General features: G+C 52.8%; 6 protein-coding genes across 6 annotated transcripts; 1 reads left to right on the forward strand and 5 right to left on the reverse strand.

Annotated features, from left to right (window-relative positions):
- Positions 1-1,272: 1,272 nt before the first annotated feature.
- On the reverse strand, positions 1,273-2,205 carry A1O5_10496 (uncharacterized protein; the record flags this gene model as incomplete). Its single annotated transcript, XM_007751072.1, has 2 exons — positions 1,273-1,677; positions 1,816-2,205. The coding sequence occupies 2 exons, from the start codon at positions 2,203-2,205 to the stop codon at positions 1,273-1,275; spliced, it is 795 nt and encodes a 264-aa protein (XP_007749262.1).
- A 2,875-nt stretch (positions 2,206-5,080) lies between these two features.
- Positions 5,081-5,668, forward strand: A1O5_10497 (uncharacterized protein; the record flags this gene model as incomplete). The annotated part of the gene is made up of 1 exon (XM_007751073.1): positions 5,081-5,668. The coding sequence occupies one exon, from the start codon at positions 5,081-5,083 to the stop codon at positions 5,666-5,668; it is 588 nt and encodes a 195-aa protein (XP_007749263.1).
- An 844-nt stretch (positions 5,669-6,512) lies between these two features.
- On the reverse strand, positions 6,513-7,268 carry A1O5_10498 (uncharacterized protein; the record flags this gene model as incomplete). Its single annotated transcript, XM_007751074.1, has 1 exon — positions 6,513-7,268. One exon carries the CDS (start codon positions 7,266-7,268, stop codon positions 6,513-6,515), a length of 756 nt encoding a protein of 251 aa, XP_007749264.1.
- A 1,483-nt stretch (positions 7,269-8,751) lies between these two features.
- On the reverse strand, positions 8,752-10,775 carry A1O5_10499 (alkaline phosphatase; the record flags this gene model as incomplete). Its single annotated transcript, XM_007751075.1, has 3 exons — positions 8,752-9,624; positions 9,672-9,912; positions 9,988-10,775. The coding sequence occupies 3 exons, from the start codon at positions 10,773-10,775 to the stop codon at positions 8,752-8,754; spliced, it is 1,902 nt and encodes a 633-aa protein (XP_007749265.1).
- Positions 10,776-11,645: 870 nt separating this feature from the next.
- A1O5_10500 (carboxylesterase 2) lies at positions 11,646-13,859 on the reverse strand (the record flags this gene model as incomplete). The annotated part of the gene is made up of 6 exons (XM_007751076.1): positions 11,646-12,155; positions 12,210-12,770; positions 12,819-12,869; positions 13,042-13,218; positions 13,269-13,605; positions 13,660-13,859. 6 exons carry the CDS (start codon positions 13,857-13,859, stop codon positions 11,646-11,648), a joined length of 1,836 nt encoding a protein of 611 aa, XP_007749266.1.
- An 838-nt stretch (positions 13,860-14,697) lies between these two features.
- Positions 14,698-15,534, reverse strand: A1O5_10501 (uncharacterized protein; the record flags this gene model as incomplete). The annotated part of the gene is made up of 4 exons (XM_007751077.1): positions 14,698-15,082; positions 15,139-15,242; positions 15,294-15,428; positions 15,514-15,534. 4 exons carry the CDS (start codon positions 15,532-15,534, stop codon positions 14,698-14,700), a joined length of 645 nt encoding a protein of 214 aa, XP_007749267.1.
- Between the last annotated feature and the right edge of the window lie 799 nt (positions 15,535-16,333).

Below are 16,333 nucleotides of genomic sequence, written 5' to 3' on the forward strand. Positions count from 1 at the left end.
GCGCGACCGCCTGCCTTCAAAGCCAGAATCCTTGTCTTCCATTCAACGGATCTATCAAGTGGAATATGACAGACAGATGTCCCCCCGCCGCCTATTCTCCTGTTGCAGGCCCATTCAGAGTCGCCACGGTCTATTCTGTCCAAAAGGCCTGACGTCATCTTGGTGTGGTCTATACTACTCCGTACCGTAGACGTGAAGCCGTGAGCCTGTCTTAAATCAGGAAATCAGAGAGAAACAAGAGATGAATCATTTCTAGAACAGTCTTTGTCTTTGTTACTGCTATTGACGTACAGTAAATTAAAAAAAAAAAAAATTTGACAATGTGCCTGCACCGACCTGGTATACCACGTATAAAACGCATCAAATAACCGCCCCGCCCCATAATCTATCCAGGATGCCTGGGTACTGCTATCCCTAATAATATCCCTGATAAGTCTAGGAAGAACAGAACAGAAAACCCCCCTTTCCCTTGCCCTTTCCCGTTGGGAAGAGTGCCATTGGGTATCGCAATCGTCAAGAAAAACCGGGCTCGCTAAAGAGGTCGACCCAGCCGGGGCGTGCATGAGCACTCGTATTTCCCCCTCCTCAAAATGGAAACCAGAGATCCTTTCCCCCTCCCCGCTTCCCTTGTCGTCTATACTTATCGCGCATGACTAAGTCGGAACAATCCCACAGGTCAGACGTCTGCTCCGCTGCTCCGGGGTAGGATATTTTGCACCGACCCTTGTCGGTCTAGCGTCGTGTAACCACACCGCTTTACGTAGGCATGGCATATGGCGCGTCGCATCGTCTCCCGGGTCCAGCTTTTTGTCGGCGTGGGCTGGACACATCCATGGCTGCCTTCTGTCACTTCGCCTGGCAGTCGATGTGTGCGAGGACAATTTTCCGATCATATGATAATGCGGACCCTAATCTGACATATACAAAGACTCGCACCTCGTGACTGGAAGCCATCACAGCCATCTGGAGTGGCACTCCTTCAGCCTGACAGGCAACGGCCGATCAGGTACGGACTAGTCACACCCGCAGATAACCGATCGAGTAAGTACGCCACCATTAGTCGCTGACTCTCGGGGCTGTCCCAAACGGCGACGGCGCCCCTCCGATGCGCCGATGCGCCGAGGTTCCAGCCTCGAGGGCTCTGTTTCCCTGCAAAGGAAGGCTTCCGGTAGGCGAGCGGTGGAGCCCGTGTCACGTGCATAAAATCGGTGGAGTACTCCGCCGGAGTCCCCAATGGCACCCGGATGGCGGGCAGCTGGGCGAGAAATTCGCTCAGAAAGTGCTCCAGGCCCAATCTTTGGGCACGCTGTTGGCGACGTCCTCGACGGGTTTGCCCGTACGAATGCCGTTGGAAACCATCCTTCGGTGGCTTGTCGGTCCCGCGAGAGGCGTCGGAGGGCCGCTCTCGTTGCTGCAGTCATCCTTGCTGTTCTGGCTGTTTTTGCGACGGATGGACCTGGCAGTATCCCAGCGTTGATACTGCCGATGGCATACCTCGCATGCTCTGGAGGGTACGCCATCGGGATGGAATTGGGCATACTGGTTGAGAGGAATCGTGAACGGGGTGTGTGAGGAGCAGAAGATATGCCCACAGTGGCGACAATGGTGTTTGCGGACAAACAGACTGAACGAGGAGCGACATTGTGGCGAGTCACAAGTGGGTGAAGCTTCGTCGGGCTGGAGTAGAATATACGTGTTAGCATCCATCGGTATGTCTCAATGCACGTCCTAGGTGGCATTGGCTTGACGCAGCCGTGCCGAGAATTGAGGTCGGCCATCGCCAAATTGACTGAGTGACACTGAACCTTGACGTACCTTCCAATGTTCTCTGGTTGGCGGGCCTGTAACTTCACCCAGTTCCTCCTCCTGAACCCAATCAGGGTCAAAGGCCTCCAGGCCTAACTCGTATTGATGGTCTGGACTCGCTGTCCGACCTTCGTCTTCCGGCAGACTGTCCAACGATCCATGCAGACTCTTGGGCGGGGTCATGGGGGAGGGCGTGCAAAAATGTTCGGTTGGTCGTAGCGCGGCCGGTACGTAGAGGGGAGACTTGAGCGGCCGCAGTTGCTTGTAGGGGTTGGGCGCATGCTGTTGAATGTAGTCCTGCATGCGAGGCGAGGTGGGCGACGTCGAACTAGCTGGGGATGGTTGTTGACTCATGTAATCGGGGATCGCATATGGCTGGGTCGTGTAGTTGGTGGCCATTTGCTCGAATTCAGACGTGTTGATTGTTCTTTGGGCGCGGACTGGAGCAGAGCAGAGAAGAGAGCCTCGGGAACGTGTTGTTAGGCCAGGTCGATTAAGTATATTAAGCGGGTGGGTCACAGTTGTACAATGGCTCCCGAGATATCTCTGCGCCACAATGTTGGTGCAGAGGATTGTGAATGCGCTTAATGTCGGTGTCGACAATGGAATGGAATTGCGGCTGATGACAAGGCAATCAGTTGCCCGCGGAACGCTCCAACCACGTTTTCGGTACCGAGGATGATCTCAGAGGCGCAGGGAGAGGTCTCTGATAGGCACTGGGTGATCTTTCAGATCGAAAGGCAACCAGATGGGCCTTTTGAGTTGAGGCTGTCGAAAACGTGGGAGGTGGGGTGGGAGGTGAGTGGTAGACAAGAGAGAGAGATGGTTTGTGAAGAGTGGGATGATCGCGGGAGGACGATAACAGATAAAAAAGGGAGGGATAAGACACGGCGGGATCGAGCTAGAGAGGTGTGCGCCAGCCCGTTCTTTGTCTGAAGAGACGAAGTTCTACCAAAGGAATCGAACAGCGGCACCGGGAGGGAATATCTGGGGAAAACATCGAAGAGGTCAGAGAGTACAAGTACATAGTAGGTACAGAATAGTATGTGAGAGCAAAGGGCAAGAAGCATTTGCCCGCGGAAGGCTGTGTGAGGAAGTCTGTCGTCTGGTCGCGAGACCAGAAACCCTGGATGATTGATGGTATGGATATCCATGTCATCACCGCCGTCACACATTGGCTGGACTCAAAGGCCCAAGGGACTAGGCCGCCCCAAGCTGATAAGGACCCCCGATGACCCAATCACAGCTGCAGTATATTAAACACACGATGGGCCACTCGGAAATGCGCTGCTGTCTGACAGGGCGTTCCCCCTCTATCGCTCCCAGGTAAACCGCGGCATGCGAATAGGCATGCGTACCTAGGTACTGGGTACTTGTATACTACTGGGTAGTAGGTAGGCATGCCGACTGGTTTGCCCAAGGCCTACTGGGTAGACACCTCCCAGACCTCCTTGTTAGGTATTGCGGGTGTCCAACCCTCCGGAGAAGACAACAGTTCTGTTCCCTCGGAGGTACTCAATCAAGGTGGCGAGAGCTCTCCAGGTGAGAGTGCTCGGCACGCAGCAGTCTTGATGTCAGACACAGGCTCTTATTTTGGACACCGTGCGCCATTGGACTCCCTGGACTTCCCCCAACCAACCATGCTTTAACGTTTGATCTCTTGCCACCAAGGCGACTTCGTTGTGTCAAGTGTGTCGTAGTCTTGAACGGCGACAACCGCCGCATCGGGTTGGTTGAGCAGCACACCTGGCCGGTTACTCCCAACAGGGTTAACCAGGACGACGCCGACTTTCAATAGCGAGCAGGAAAGGGACCCGGCGGGCACATCAATTGGTCCCAATATGTCGGTATAAGTCGAGGATACCTGGTTGCCTTCCCGATTTCCTGCAGCGCCCACTGGCTGGGTTAGACACGGCAGTTACCTTCTGGTGGTCGAGTAACCCAACTCACAGTCAGATACGAGATGGGCGAAGGGATGCTGAAACTTTTGACATGTGCTGCTTCGTGTTCGCGCGCTGTCGGAGCAGCCGCTGATCAGCCGTGCGCGGAAAAGTCTCTTTATCGACAAGGCCGACGATCTTTGATGATGTCGGCGCCATCGGTATCATCAGGGAAAGCTGATCCGAGCCAGTGGTGCCAGTGCGTTTCGGTGAATAATAACAATGTCCTGCAATGCCCTCAAGGCCCAAGGGGTTGTTTGGGTGGGCTTTTTGGTGGATCTCATGATGAAATTGCAACTCCATCTCTCAGAGGCCCAAGTGGGGGGAGGGAAGGGATGCAAGACACTGGAAGAGATACCTACTTACGGTTGTTTGTCTCTCGAGGATGATGTGCATTTCCTTAGGGCATCATGCAGCGATCCGAGAACAGTTGAGCAAGCTGGTTCTCTCAGAGTGGGTGGAGAGAAGGAGCGAATGATCCGTGAGCCGTGAGCCCGTCCAGGCCGTCTGGTTATTTTCCTGCTTGGACTTCAGTGGGTGGGCGGCTTTGCGGCCGGGCTCCGCGCTGGCTTGTCAGTGGTCTCGCCAGACCCCGTCAGGTGGTTGCTGGTGCAGCTGGAGCTGGTGCTGGGCTTCCCTTGACTTCCCCCAAATACCTAGGTAGGGTCGGGCTGCTGGGTGCTGTTAGGCGGGAAAATTCTCCATGGTTGCAGCCCTGGTGAACCTGCCACCACTACCCAGTACTGTCCACACTGGTCCACCTGTAGCGTGCCTAGAAGTAACAAGTACAGGGAGTTCCCTCTGGCGCCAGCTGCACCCACCCTTGCTGCACCCACCTGCAGCTTCCTCGCCTAGGGGGTAGCTTGGTAGCCAATTGGGCGGTGTTCCTTCCCCCGGATCCCCCCATGTTCCAGTTAAGGTTTTACCCAACTTCAAACTCGGTGAAAGACCTTTTGTTCCCACGGGATCGTCCACGTTTCCAACCCTCAGCTTCCCCTCCTCTCAAATCCGAGAGAGAGTGTGAGAGTGAGTGAGTGAGAGAGAGCGAGCGCGCGCGCGAGAGAGAGAGAGAGTGTGTGTGTGTGAGAGAGAGACAGCAAGAGAGAAGGAAAATACCCTTCTCAGACACTTCATCTGTGAAGCGCCGTTCGTCCTTCTAACGGCCATCCTCCCCCCCCCAAGGCGTCTCTTTCCCCGTCTCACCCACACTCTCACACACATTTACCCGCTCTCCCCGATACCTCATCCCACTGTGATCGTCATCATCGTCGTCGTCATCGTCATCACCATCTCTCTCTCTTTGCAGAGACGGGGAAAGGAAACCGCGGAAAGCGATGACCAAAAGGCGCGCCGACCACCTCCGCGATATTTCACCGAGAGATCCCAACCACCCATGGGTTGCACGAGGCTATCGACCAGACGTGGCGTATGCCAACAGGTCTGCTCCCATAGAAGATCCCTACGGTGAGATCGCATATCAACGCGCCTTTGCCGAGGCCGCCGAGTCCAATTCAATTCGAGTGCCTGAGCCGATCCTGTATCACAATTCTCCTTCGGCACGCGACTATATAAGAAGAAGGGACGAACTCTTCTTCTCGGTCAAGCCTGGAAAGCCCAACAACAAATCCGGCAGTCAGCCCGCAACGCCCACTTCTGCCAATACATCGGCTTCCTCGCCAGGAAAGCCTCCTTCCCCCAAGTACAGTTCAGAGTCGAGTTTTCCTCATGGAAGAACAGATACCAAATCCAAGGTTGAGCCTGGTCCTCCAAGGCCAAATGCATCCCCGAGCAATAAGAATGTCCAGCAGCAGTCGCCGCGCGCAATCAGGCCCGCCGCCGAACAAATGCCACTTGTCAATGGTCTGCCTTGGACCTTGGAGCCCAAAATTCATCCCACTGGCCCTGCTAGGATGCTGCGATGACCCAAGGACGTTGGACCATATTTCACCAGCCTTTCATTTTTAGCGAGCCAGCAGACAGTCAGCGCCATACCAGCACCGCGAGCCAGGGATATTTGGGCGGTGGTGGCGATCATTTTGCGCATTGGCCACATGTTACAAGGTCATTGAATCCCCTAATTCACAAGCTACGACTTCACGACGCGATACCATCAATCTTGTTCAGTCATTTTCTTCGGTAAGACCTTGGTATGCATCTGGCGATCAACTCCACCATCAACGCATAATGAATTTGTATAATGATCTGAGGAAGAGATTGCATGCCATCGGAGTTCTCCAGTCTTGAGGCCATCGGTCAGCATGACTGGTTTGACGAAGTGACGGCCTGCTCAGAGAAAACAAAAAGACGCGACGAGGAATGAGACGGATATCGATCGAGGGGAATCACATTACGCCAGTTTTGCATTGATCACACCGGTTTCGCATTGGGATATTCTGCACGCCTCGGCCTCTACGTACGTGGCGGGAGCTGGACATGCTGGGTGATTCGGAGTGCTTGCTCCGACGGAAATGGAAGCATCAACAAGAAAGCGGTCACGAACTTGACCAATTGAAGTGATGGAACCTGTGTGCGCTATTTTTGACTAGTTGGGAAGGCATTGTCTTCCTTCCAATCTCCCTTTCCCACCCAACCCCATTCCCAACTGTGTTGCGCATCCCTTGCACAGGCCTTTTTTTCGTTGTGTTGCACGGACAGCAAGGATTTTCTTACATCTTATGTTCACTTTTCTGGGGGTAGGGCATGGGGGAAGGGAATTCCATCAAGCGTCACCTTGCATAGAGCCATCCGTTGGCGATCCAGGCGTTTTCAATTCTGACCAGGAATCGCCTCAGGCCGCTGGACCAGAAGTGAGATCATGGGAGAAAATAATGTGCGGGCGATGCCGTCAGCTGCAGAACCATCCGTTTCCACACCCTTTTGGCTCTTCGCCTCTGTCGAATGGGTGATCTGTCGATCTCCTGCTTCTCCCTCCACTCTCGATCGTGGCTTTGCTCGCTCTGCGGTGGTCTCTTCACCGTCGAGCTTCGCAAGCTGTGGTATCGCCCATCGCTCCAAGTCGTCCCATGACACCCAATGCCACCCAGCACATTTCTCTGGCTCGAGCAGTTTCGCTTCCGGCATCGCCTTGCTCTCTGTCTGATCGTCGTTGGCCTTGACTCGCGCGGTCATGAAGATGGTGACATAATGCTTCCCCTTGACGCTTCCTTCCTTCCCTTGCTCTGTTGTCGGGGACGATTCGAACGGCATCAGATCATTCGTCGCGGTGAGGAATTGGACCTCTTCCACTTCGAGCCCTGTCTCCTCACGTACTTCGCGAGCAGCGCACTCCTCAAAGGACTCGCCGAATTCCAGATGCCCACCGGGCAACGCCCAGGTCCCTGCGCCGTGCGAGCCCAGACGCTGACCCAGCAGGAATTTAGGTCGTTGGGACCGCCTGGAGTCGGATGGGACGGTGGAATTATCCACGGTGGTGGTGTCGTCGCTGAGATCGGCGTGGAGGATGAACACGGCGACGCCAACGCGGGGAACGCAGGAGGCCAGCAGGCCGGGCGGGGAGGGCATGGTCACCTAGTGGTTGTCGCGGTATGATATAATATGTTTTCTATCCCGTATGGCAAAGGTGTGCGCCGGTGCTGAGATAGGCTGAAAATATCCCCCGTCGTTGTCGTTGTCGTGGTCGTGAAGTTGGTCGGCGTTGAATGAAGGGATGGATCTGTGTGATCGTAGATCTGAGAAAAGTCCTCTCTTTCTTTTTCCCGTTCCCCTTTCTCGCTTTTTTCTCTTATCCTTGTCTCCAAGAAAGAACAAAGGTCCAAAAGCCTTTCCTTGATTGCAAACTGAGATCAAGTCTTAAGGAGGAGGAGGGGGAGGAGAGGAAAAGAAAAGAGGAAATATAAAAGAGGACAGGAAAGAATATTCCTCTCCTAGAAAACCAAAAAAAAAAAACAAAAAACAAAAACAAAAAATACATGAATAAGTGAGTGAGTGAGTGAGTGGAATTGGGGGAATTTGTCCCCCGGTGAGTGAGTGAGTGTGTTTCGCGGAAAGGCAAGAGTGAACAGGTGACAGAATCCTCCTCCTCCTCCTCTATCAGAGGTTCCTCTGTCCGATTGATGGATTGTTCGATCGTTGTTGGTTTGTTTGTTCGTTTGACGGTCCGATCATTTGCCCTTTTGTCTGTTTGGTCTGCTTGGTCTCGTGTGTTTTCGTTCGCGTGGTGGCTTTTTTGACTTCCCAGCGCAGGGCAGAATCGCGCTGTCCAGTATCCAGAATCCCCCCAAACTCGAACACTCGAAACGCAAAAAGCCCCAAAGTCAATACTTCGCCCTTGGTTTCTCTCGTTGTCGTGGTTGTGCAGATCACAGACGAGGCAATCCGGTAGATCGTTACACGTAATACGTGCAAGTACGTGGCACTGATACCCATGGTCAGCTCTGGTGCTTCTAAGCAGTCATACTAATTCTGTGGCGGTGCTCATCCTGAGCGACCTAGCAAATCAAGCCCTGTATTTTCTTCCCCCGTCCGGTCGCTCTGATTGGGCGGCGTCTGCCTAAATGTGCCACAATGTCAATCGCAACGTAAGTGTCGGTCAGCCTTGTGAGGCTGTCTCAAGCTCTGGAGTAGTACAAAGCACGAGGTACTTGATTAATCCTGCCTACCCACAGCACGACAGTGGACATCCGGTAGCCACAGAGTAGGAAGGAATACAGGCGGGACTTAGACTCGGATTCAGCCTCACAGTCCGTCTGACTCTGTACTCGGTAGTCACTTGAACGATGTTTACCGACTGCGGGTGCGTGCGGTAGTCAGGAAAGGATTCCGTTCCTTACAGAGATAGAGTCTAGCGAGGACAGGGGAGTAGGAAAAGCCGCTCATGTGAGACGAAGTCTATGGCGAAGTGGTGGTTTCAATAACCAAATCTATTATATCGCCCGGAATTGTTGTTATTTATATGTATGGGAAGGTGTCTTCCTCTTGTCAACCACCGTCCGCTCATGAACGTGTCATCACCTAACTGCCTTTCGGTTTGATCAAAGCAATTCCCTCAAAGCACTTCCAGTCCCGCGTGGCTGATAAAGTACAGTCCCGTGTCTGTCGCATTGGTGATATTGGTCTGCTTGGTGTGTCCGAACTTGACAAAGCCGTTCTCCACAGGACCGGGCACGACTGTCCCATTGAAGCGATGAAGCCTGTTCTCGCCGTTGACGACGGTGAAATTGGCCAGAGAGATCTCGTTCGGGTTGCGGGTGACCACCGTGGGCATTCCAAAGTAGTATGCGCTAACCTGCTCTTGTGTGATGTGCAGTTCGTAGTAACCTCGGTAGTAGATCTCTTGCCATTGCAGTTCGCGGTTGGCACCTACGAGCCACTGGCTGGCTTGGACGCTGCGCGCAATGGAGATGTTTGCGCCATAAGGTGAAGGGGACGAAACGGCTGTGCCGCCAAACTCAACACCGATGGCCCCTGCGCCGGTCGCGGGGTCATAAGGATGAGTGTCCAACCAAACAAGGTCGGAGACCCAGTTTGCGTGACTGTCTCCTGAGATCATGATATTGTTGGTGATGTTGTTGCTGTACAACGTCTGCAAGGTACGGTTGCGGTTCCCGAGATACCCGTCCCACGCATCATAGTCGAGGGGATTGACATTTCCGTACGCGACAGACTCGTTAACACGACTGAAGACGGTCTGGGATCCAATAACGCGCCACGTGGCACCACGGTTCTTTGAGTTGATAAGGGATTGGTAGAACCAATTTTCCTGGCGAGATCCCATCATGGAGCGACCGGCATCGTTGGATATTTCGTGGACATAGTCTGTGTTCCAATACAGGTCGGTTATGGAGCGGTCATACTGGCGAGTATCGAGCATGATGAGGTCGAAGAGGTTGCCAATGGAAAACGACCGCCAAATTCGAAGCTAAATCGAGTGTCAGAACGAACTTCTCCTAGACCATATTTTCTTACATCATCACCCATCTCGACTTGTCTGATAGGCATCCATTCAAAATATGCTCGAACAGCGTTCATCTTTCTTTGATCCACAGAGACGCCTCCATCTTCAATAAAGGACGCTTCGGTGTTGTTGAGCTCCGAGGAGCCATCACGGTAGGTATTGTCGGCCACCTCGTGGTCATCCCAGACGGCGATCCAGGGGAAGTTCGCGTGACTGGCAATCAGATCCAGATCAGTCTTGTAGGTAGCATGACTAAAGCACGAGTAGAGTCAGTACCATCGCTGGCATCACAGAGTTGGACAGATGAAGGGGACAAGATCTACTCACCGCTTGCGGTAATCGTAGAGAGTAAATATCTGTCTATCCGGTAAGGGGACACGGCCAATGGTCTGACCCCAACCATACTCACCGTTGGCATACTCGTAGATATAGTCGCCGAGGTGGAGAACATAGTCTACAGAATCTTTGCGGACAGGGTTACCGTATGCGTTGAAGAAACCGAAGGGGAAATTGCTGCAGGAGTAGACGGCCAGGTTAACTCCAGTCACATTGTCAGCAGCCATGGGCGTAGTCTTGGTTCTGCCGACCATGCTAGAAACGCTGCTGTTGCAGATGGTGAATTGATAGTAGTATTGGGTGAAAGGCTGCAGGTTTGAAGCCTCGACTTTCACAGTGTAGTCGACGTCTGAGCTCGTGTATACGGTTCCCTGATCGACCACAGATGATAACGCCTTGTCACTCGCAATCTTCCAGGTCAGGCAGACGGGAGAGGTGGACGGCGGCTTTCCCTCATCGGTATCGTTGTAGATCGGGACAGGATTGTACAGCGGCACGACACCGCTGGTAGAGCTATTACTCTTGACGTCGTCCGAGCTAGGAGCACATCGTGTCCACAGAATCACGCTGTTTGGGTATGGGTCACCAGAAGCAACTCCGTGGGTGAAGTTGAGCTGGGAGGCTGGCGAAGCTTGTCTCTCAACATGTCGCTTCACGACCTTCCGCACCGAGATCCCTAGAGCAGGGTGATGAAGAGAAGGAGAGCGGTAGTTCAGATTCGCCCCGTAGCTAGCTAATGTAGCACCAATGAAGGTGACAAACACGAGTAGTTGCAACATTTTGCAGTAGAGCTCTTGGAAGAGAGATAGAGAATTGCACCTCACCTTTTTTCCTCTCTGTCTCACCTGGGGGGATGGTAAGCTCTTTTGAAGGGAGCTCAGAGCTTGCAAAGCTCTGGCATCTCCAATTCGCACTGACGAAAGGCGTCGACCCTCGCATCCCACGCTTCCTCAATACCGGTGATCCTTGAAGATGCTATTTGCCAGGCAACCATGGAGAATCAGGCTCAAGGACAAGCTTCCGGGTGCATATTTGGCGGGAGGAATGAACCAATTGATGACGAGGCTGCGGACATGAGCTGGCCAGGGAAACCACGCTCAAGCCAGATTCTGGGTCGGCTGCACGCGGATTTGCCTTGGCTCTGTGCCTAAGACTGTCTATCTGATCGTAGTCAAGTCGAACAGAAGCATGTTGGAGCAATGACGGCACGGCTTGACCCTTTGGAACTTTGCGTGGAACAAGGATCGGAAGAGGTAAGTCGCAGGACGACACCAAAGTTGGATCGAAGGAAGCATGCAGTAGTTACTGCTACTTACTAGCTGCAGCACAAGCCAGATGTTGCCGGGCAGCCACACTTGGACGAGCCTGGCCGCACGTGTAATGAGGTCGGCCATCGAATGAAGACCGAGGCATTTGAAAGCCCGCCAGGTAACCAAAACAACTGGCACAATATCCATGTCTTGATTACTGACCGACGTGGAGATCGCCCAGAACCTGTATTTCGACGGCTAGCAGATGTGCGATGAGCGAGCGGAGCTTGAGGACTGCCTGAATGGGCAAAAGCTGCTCTGCCGTGAAGCCCGTTTGCGGCTATGTACTCCGTCCCACCTTTCCCTCTTTCTGTGAGACCTTCTACAACCCCCAGTCTGTCACTCAGGCACGATAGATCCTAAACTCCTCCACATGTCACAGCGATATCCTCTCCCAGCTTCCCACGTATACGCATCGACCAGGGTGAAGTTGTTCACCAACCCCGGTTCCCCATATTCTGTCAAGTTGGCTTTAATGTAGGACAAGTTGAACGAGAACGGCGTGCCCCCGGTCACGTTGAGGTTGATCTGATATGGTGAGTACATCTTGAACGGAGGCCAATCGGAAGCCGGGTTGCTGAAGGTACTGTTGGACGAGAGCCCGTTCGCAACAGCATTGGGAATAGACGGGTTGTCTGAGGTGATGAAGCTACCCCAAATCTTCATAGCTGCATTGACGAAGTCGGGGCTCTGATTCGGCGTCGGAGGTCCAAAGTAAGCAGTCAAGTCGGTCCCGTGAACAGCAATAGGCACAGAATATTGATACTTGAATGAATTGCGTCCGTGGTCGCTGTAGGCCTCTGCCATCCAGTACGAGGGGCATACAAAGGTTGTCTCTGAATAAATGGCCTGACCTCAAATCAGTGGCCGCCATAATGCTCGGATTCCACTTTGAACACCCACAAAGGCTCTTTGCTGCTGCCCCGTCGCAACGCTACTCTGGTTGATGAAACTGGGTGAGCCGGTACCTGACGAAGCATACAAAGGGGCATCGAGTTTCGTCGACTCGTTCGAACTGGGATAGTAAAGGAGCACTTTTGCAATCTCATCGTTCGTGAAAAGTGGAAACGTCAACTGCAGCCACGCCACTAGGTCGTCTTCTGTCGTAATGTTGGGCTGCGTATATGCCGGTCCTTCAAGGGCGTTATTGCTCACTAATAGATTTAGTCCATTAAGCTCTTTGCGCAAGAGTTGGCGGCTGGGAAGATCTTGGACAAAGATGCCGTCCGTTACCGGTAAGAACGCCCACGTCCCATATTTGCCAGACTCGGATAGGGTAGCGCTTGCATTTTGCAATGTAGCCGAATCTTGGCTAACCAGACATTCAAAGATTGTATTTGGATGAGCACCATAGGGCAAGGTCGGTGCACAACCGACCATCGAAGCGAAGGCGTAGTATGCTTGAGAAGGCTGCCAGTCCTTATATCCGTACTGCATGGGTAGGTATGGCGAGGAGGCGATCGTCTGGCTCTGTCAAATCGTGTACAACGCAAAACGTAGCAGGAATCCTACATTTCTGAAAAGGGATTGGCCCTGGGAGCCACCATAGGCCATGTCTTGCAACTAAAAGTCCTGTATCAGCTGATCTCTGTCGAAAGAAGCGCGGCAGCTGCCTTCCTCATCTGAACGAATAACTTACCATGACAGATCCAGCTCCTGCGAAATCCGTTAGCATGTGTCTCCATTGAGACAAGTAGGCAACGGGGCTTTCCTCGTGTGGGAAATATCAAACCACGGACGGTGGGAACCTACCTGCTGATTGCCCAGCGATTGTCACGTGGTTGGGATCGCCTCCGAACAAAGAGATGTATTTTTGCGCCCACTGAAGCGCAAGATACTGGTCTAGCAAGCCAGCGTTGACCACTCCATTTCGAAAGACTTCATCGCCGGCAAGAAACCCAAAGGCCCCAAGCTGAGGCAGGTCAGCGTTTGGATTCCATGTGAACGGGTTGAAAGAGCTACCCTGTACTGGATGGTCACACCAACGAACGAGTTATTGTTAGCATTAATGATAGCCGATAAGTCCTGCTGACCGTTACCTCTCCCATACCCTCCGCCGTGAATGTAGAAAAGCACTGGGAGCGGACTGGCAGCGTTTGGTGGCGCATATACGTTGAGAAACAGACAGTCCTCGCTCGATCCTGTACTGTTAAGGGGCACCAATGTATTCGTTGTATCCTGGTTTTGCGGGCATATGGGTCCAAAATGGTTTGCTTGGATCACAGCATCGCGGTTTGTTTGAGGAGCTTGAGGAGCTTGCCACCTGTGTGAGCCAGTTGGAGGGGCTGCGAACCGGATGCTAAGGTTAAGATCAGTTCGGGGTTCCTTGAGAAGGGAAGCAGCTTAGGTGTACCCTTTCCACACGTTCAATCCCGTTGTTGAGTTAGTATAGCCCTCGTAGACCTCGTAGCCAAGGTCAACTTGGAGAGAAGAGCTGTTCCCAGAGGACGCTTGACGAGAACGGAGGACAGGTGGATACGGTTGTGGGTTGTACTGGGGATGGGCGGAGCAGTTTGCTAAAAACCAGGCGGCAATGAAGAATAAGAGACGCATTTTACCTCGAGATCCCCTGGCAGAGGATGTGGATGGGATTCGCGAGGTTGAGGAAGCCGAAAGTGGCTTTTCGAGGACACGCAGTTTTTTGTATCATCAGGGTAAAGTCGGTCTGCTCTGCTCTGGTCGCACGAGGCACCGCGAATGCCGTGGCCATCGGACAGTGACCGGCATTGAGTTGCAAATGGCATTGTGGGCGTGACCCCAAGTTGCCCAAGCTGCAGTTGATATTAGCCGTATATCAAAACAGAAGCCACATAAAATGGAGATCAAAGGAAAATGGATAGACGTCATTGGCTTCCCCACACTTAGACTTTGATCTCCTCATTCTCGGATCAGCCACCCCGTCATTGAGGATGCAAAGAAGCAGGGCAAGGCCGTGCAGCCCCCTATGAGGCTGGTGACCGGGCAATTGGGCCACTTTTGGGCACTCCGTACGGCAGATGTTGTTTGCTAGACCGCTTGCCCCGATGGTCACTCTCGAAAACAACCTAGAAAATTGAAACGAGAAGCATCCTGTTTGAGCTAATGGGAATCCAAAGCGCCATGAGTGTGCTGGCCGCGTACGCATCGAACAGTTAAATCTATTTTCCTATGACCACCTTCAGCAGATAATAATCAAACCCAACCTTCTCACCTGTCAGGTCCGGTGAAATGCCACGTCCACGGTTTGTCTTCTTTTGCCGCCTTCCGCCAGTTTCTACTCGGTACTTTCCCTACAGCCAGTCGAGTTCGAGGTCTGCATCCGCAAGCAAACGCTTTAGCTTCCAAGCACAACAGCAGAAGATCTTGGTGCTAGGGTCGAGCTCGACAGATGGGTGGTGCGTTGGCTAGTGCTTCAGTTGCTCTTCTTGTCGCCACCGCTAGGGTTCAGTTGGTTGTACTTGACGCTCAGTTCGTCATATTCCTTTTGCAGACCCTGCGCTTGGCTCTTCATCGCCTCCAGTTCTTTATCCTTCTTGTTGAGCTGCTTCTTGAGTTCACCAATCTGGTCGGCCCGGTACGCTTCGCTGAGTTTCTCTCCTTCTTTGCCACCGGCGCGCTTGTCTCCTTCGTACATCTTGACCTTCTCCTCGAGGCGAAGGACATCAAGGATCATGCCGTAGGTGCGGTTGAGGATCAGGGACAGGAAAAGGGTGAAGCCGGTTAGGTACATGTTGCGTTGAGAATAGAACTTGCGGGCTTGGACCTCCATCCGCTCCGAACCCATTGCAGCCGCTCGCCTGTTTATGATCAGTCATGATCGTCCAGAAGGTCGACGTGTGATCTTATGTCATACCCTGCACCAGAGGTGTCCTTCGAAAAAGCTGCCATTTCAACCTGGACTCGGTAGACTCTGTTGACACTGTCGAGGAATAGGATGAGAATGAAGATGAAGGTGATCTCGCGAACTGTCAGTCGAATAAAGTCGGCTCTGCTGAAGTCGCAGCATACCTTCATTCCATATTGGATCTTGGCCACAATTGGACTTTCAGAGATGAAGTTGAACATTTTTCGCTTGACTGTGAATGGCATGGGGACGATGAGGGCCAGAAACATGACCATCTCCGCCACCAGGAGCACAAAAACCTACATTAGATGGTCAGCATCAGTGGTCGCAGGTCGCAGCCAGCCGGTATCACAAGTAGGATACAAGCGACGAGGGATGACCAACCAGGCTGTAGTAGAGCGTCATGTTTGCGGTTTAGGTCTGATTGAGGGAGGTCTGCCTTCAATGGCAGGAGAATCAGGGAGATTGGAAGGACAATGTGAAGGAGTAGAGGGTGCAGACACAGATAAAAGTCGCAGGCGACTTGGATGCAGTGCTTGGAGAACAGAGAGGACACGAATTCAAGTTGAGCCAGACAATAAATAAAAGGCCAGAGTCTGCAGGCGACAATCGGTGTAATTCTGTGCTTCTGTGGGCCGGTTTTGTTGCGTCACTGGTTTGTCGACCCCAAGCGCAGGTGGGCGTCAGCTGCTATCACAGGTGCAACTGCTCAAAAGAACTGCTCCAGTCACGCGTCATAACTGCACAAGCCGAGCTGCATGTTCCGCCGAGGGACTTGCCACGGTGGTCTGTTTTCTACGTTAGCGCAGTTTTGCCCTCACTGCACACAGCTTTACACAGATAGGCACTACTGGGTACGGTGCAATCTCAACGCCAAGTTCGCATCCCTTTCAGCTTTACAAACGTCACTCTTGTGCCAGGAACTAGGCATGGATATCACAAGTTATTGGAATTGCATAGTCTTAAACAAGATCGAGACTGTTTTTGTTCTTGAATCGTGAAAATGGAATCGGCTCTCAGTGCTTCGCAGAAACTAGCAATCCTGTAGCTCTACGTGCGAGGCCATTATGCCAGCTGTCTCTGCCAGACGAGACTTTTGGCCTTCACTACCCATCCCTCGTAATATGTGCAGATAAGCTCATTCACCTTCGGACTCCTCAGCTCCATTTTAGTGCTTCAAAAGTCATCCTCCCGGCCCAACCTG

Source organism: Cladophialophora psammophila, assembly GCF_000585535.1.
Source record: "Cladophialophora psammophila CBS 110553 chromosome Unknown aczJe-supercont1.20, whole genome shotgun sequence".
In the NCBI taxonomy this organism is placed as follows: Eukaryota; Fungi; Ascomycota; class Eurotiomycetes; order Chaetothyriales; family Herpotrichiellaceae; genus Cladophialophora; species Cladophialophora psammophila.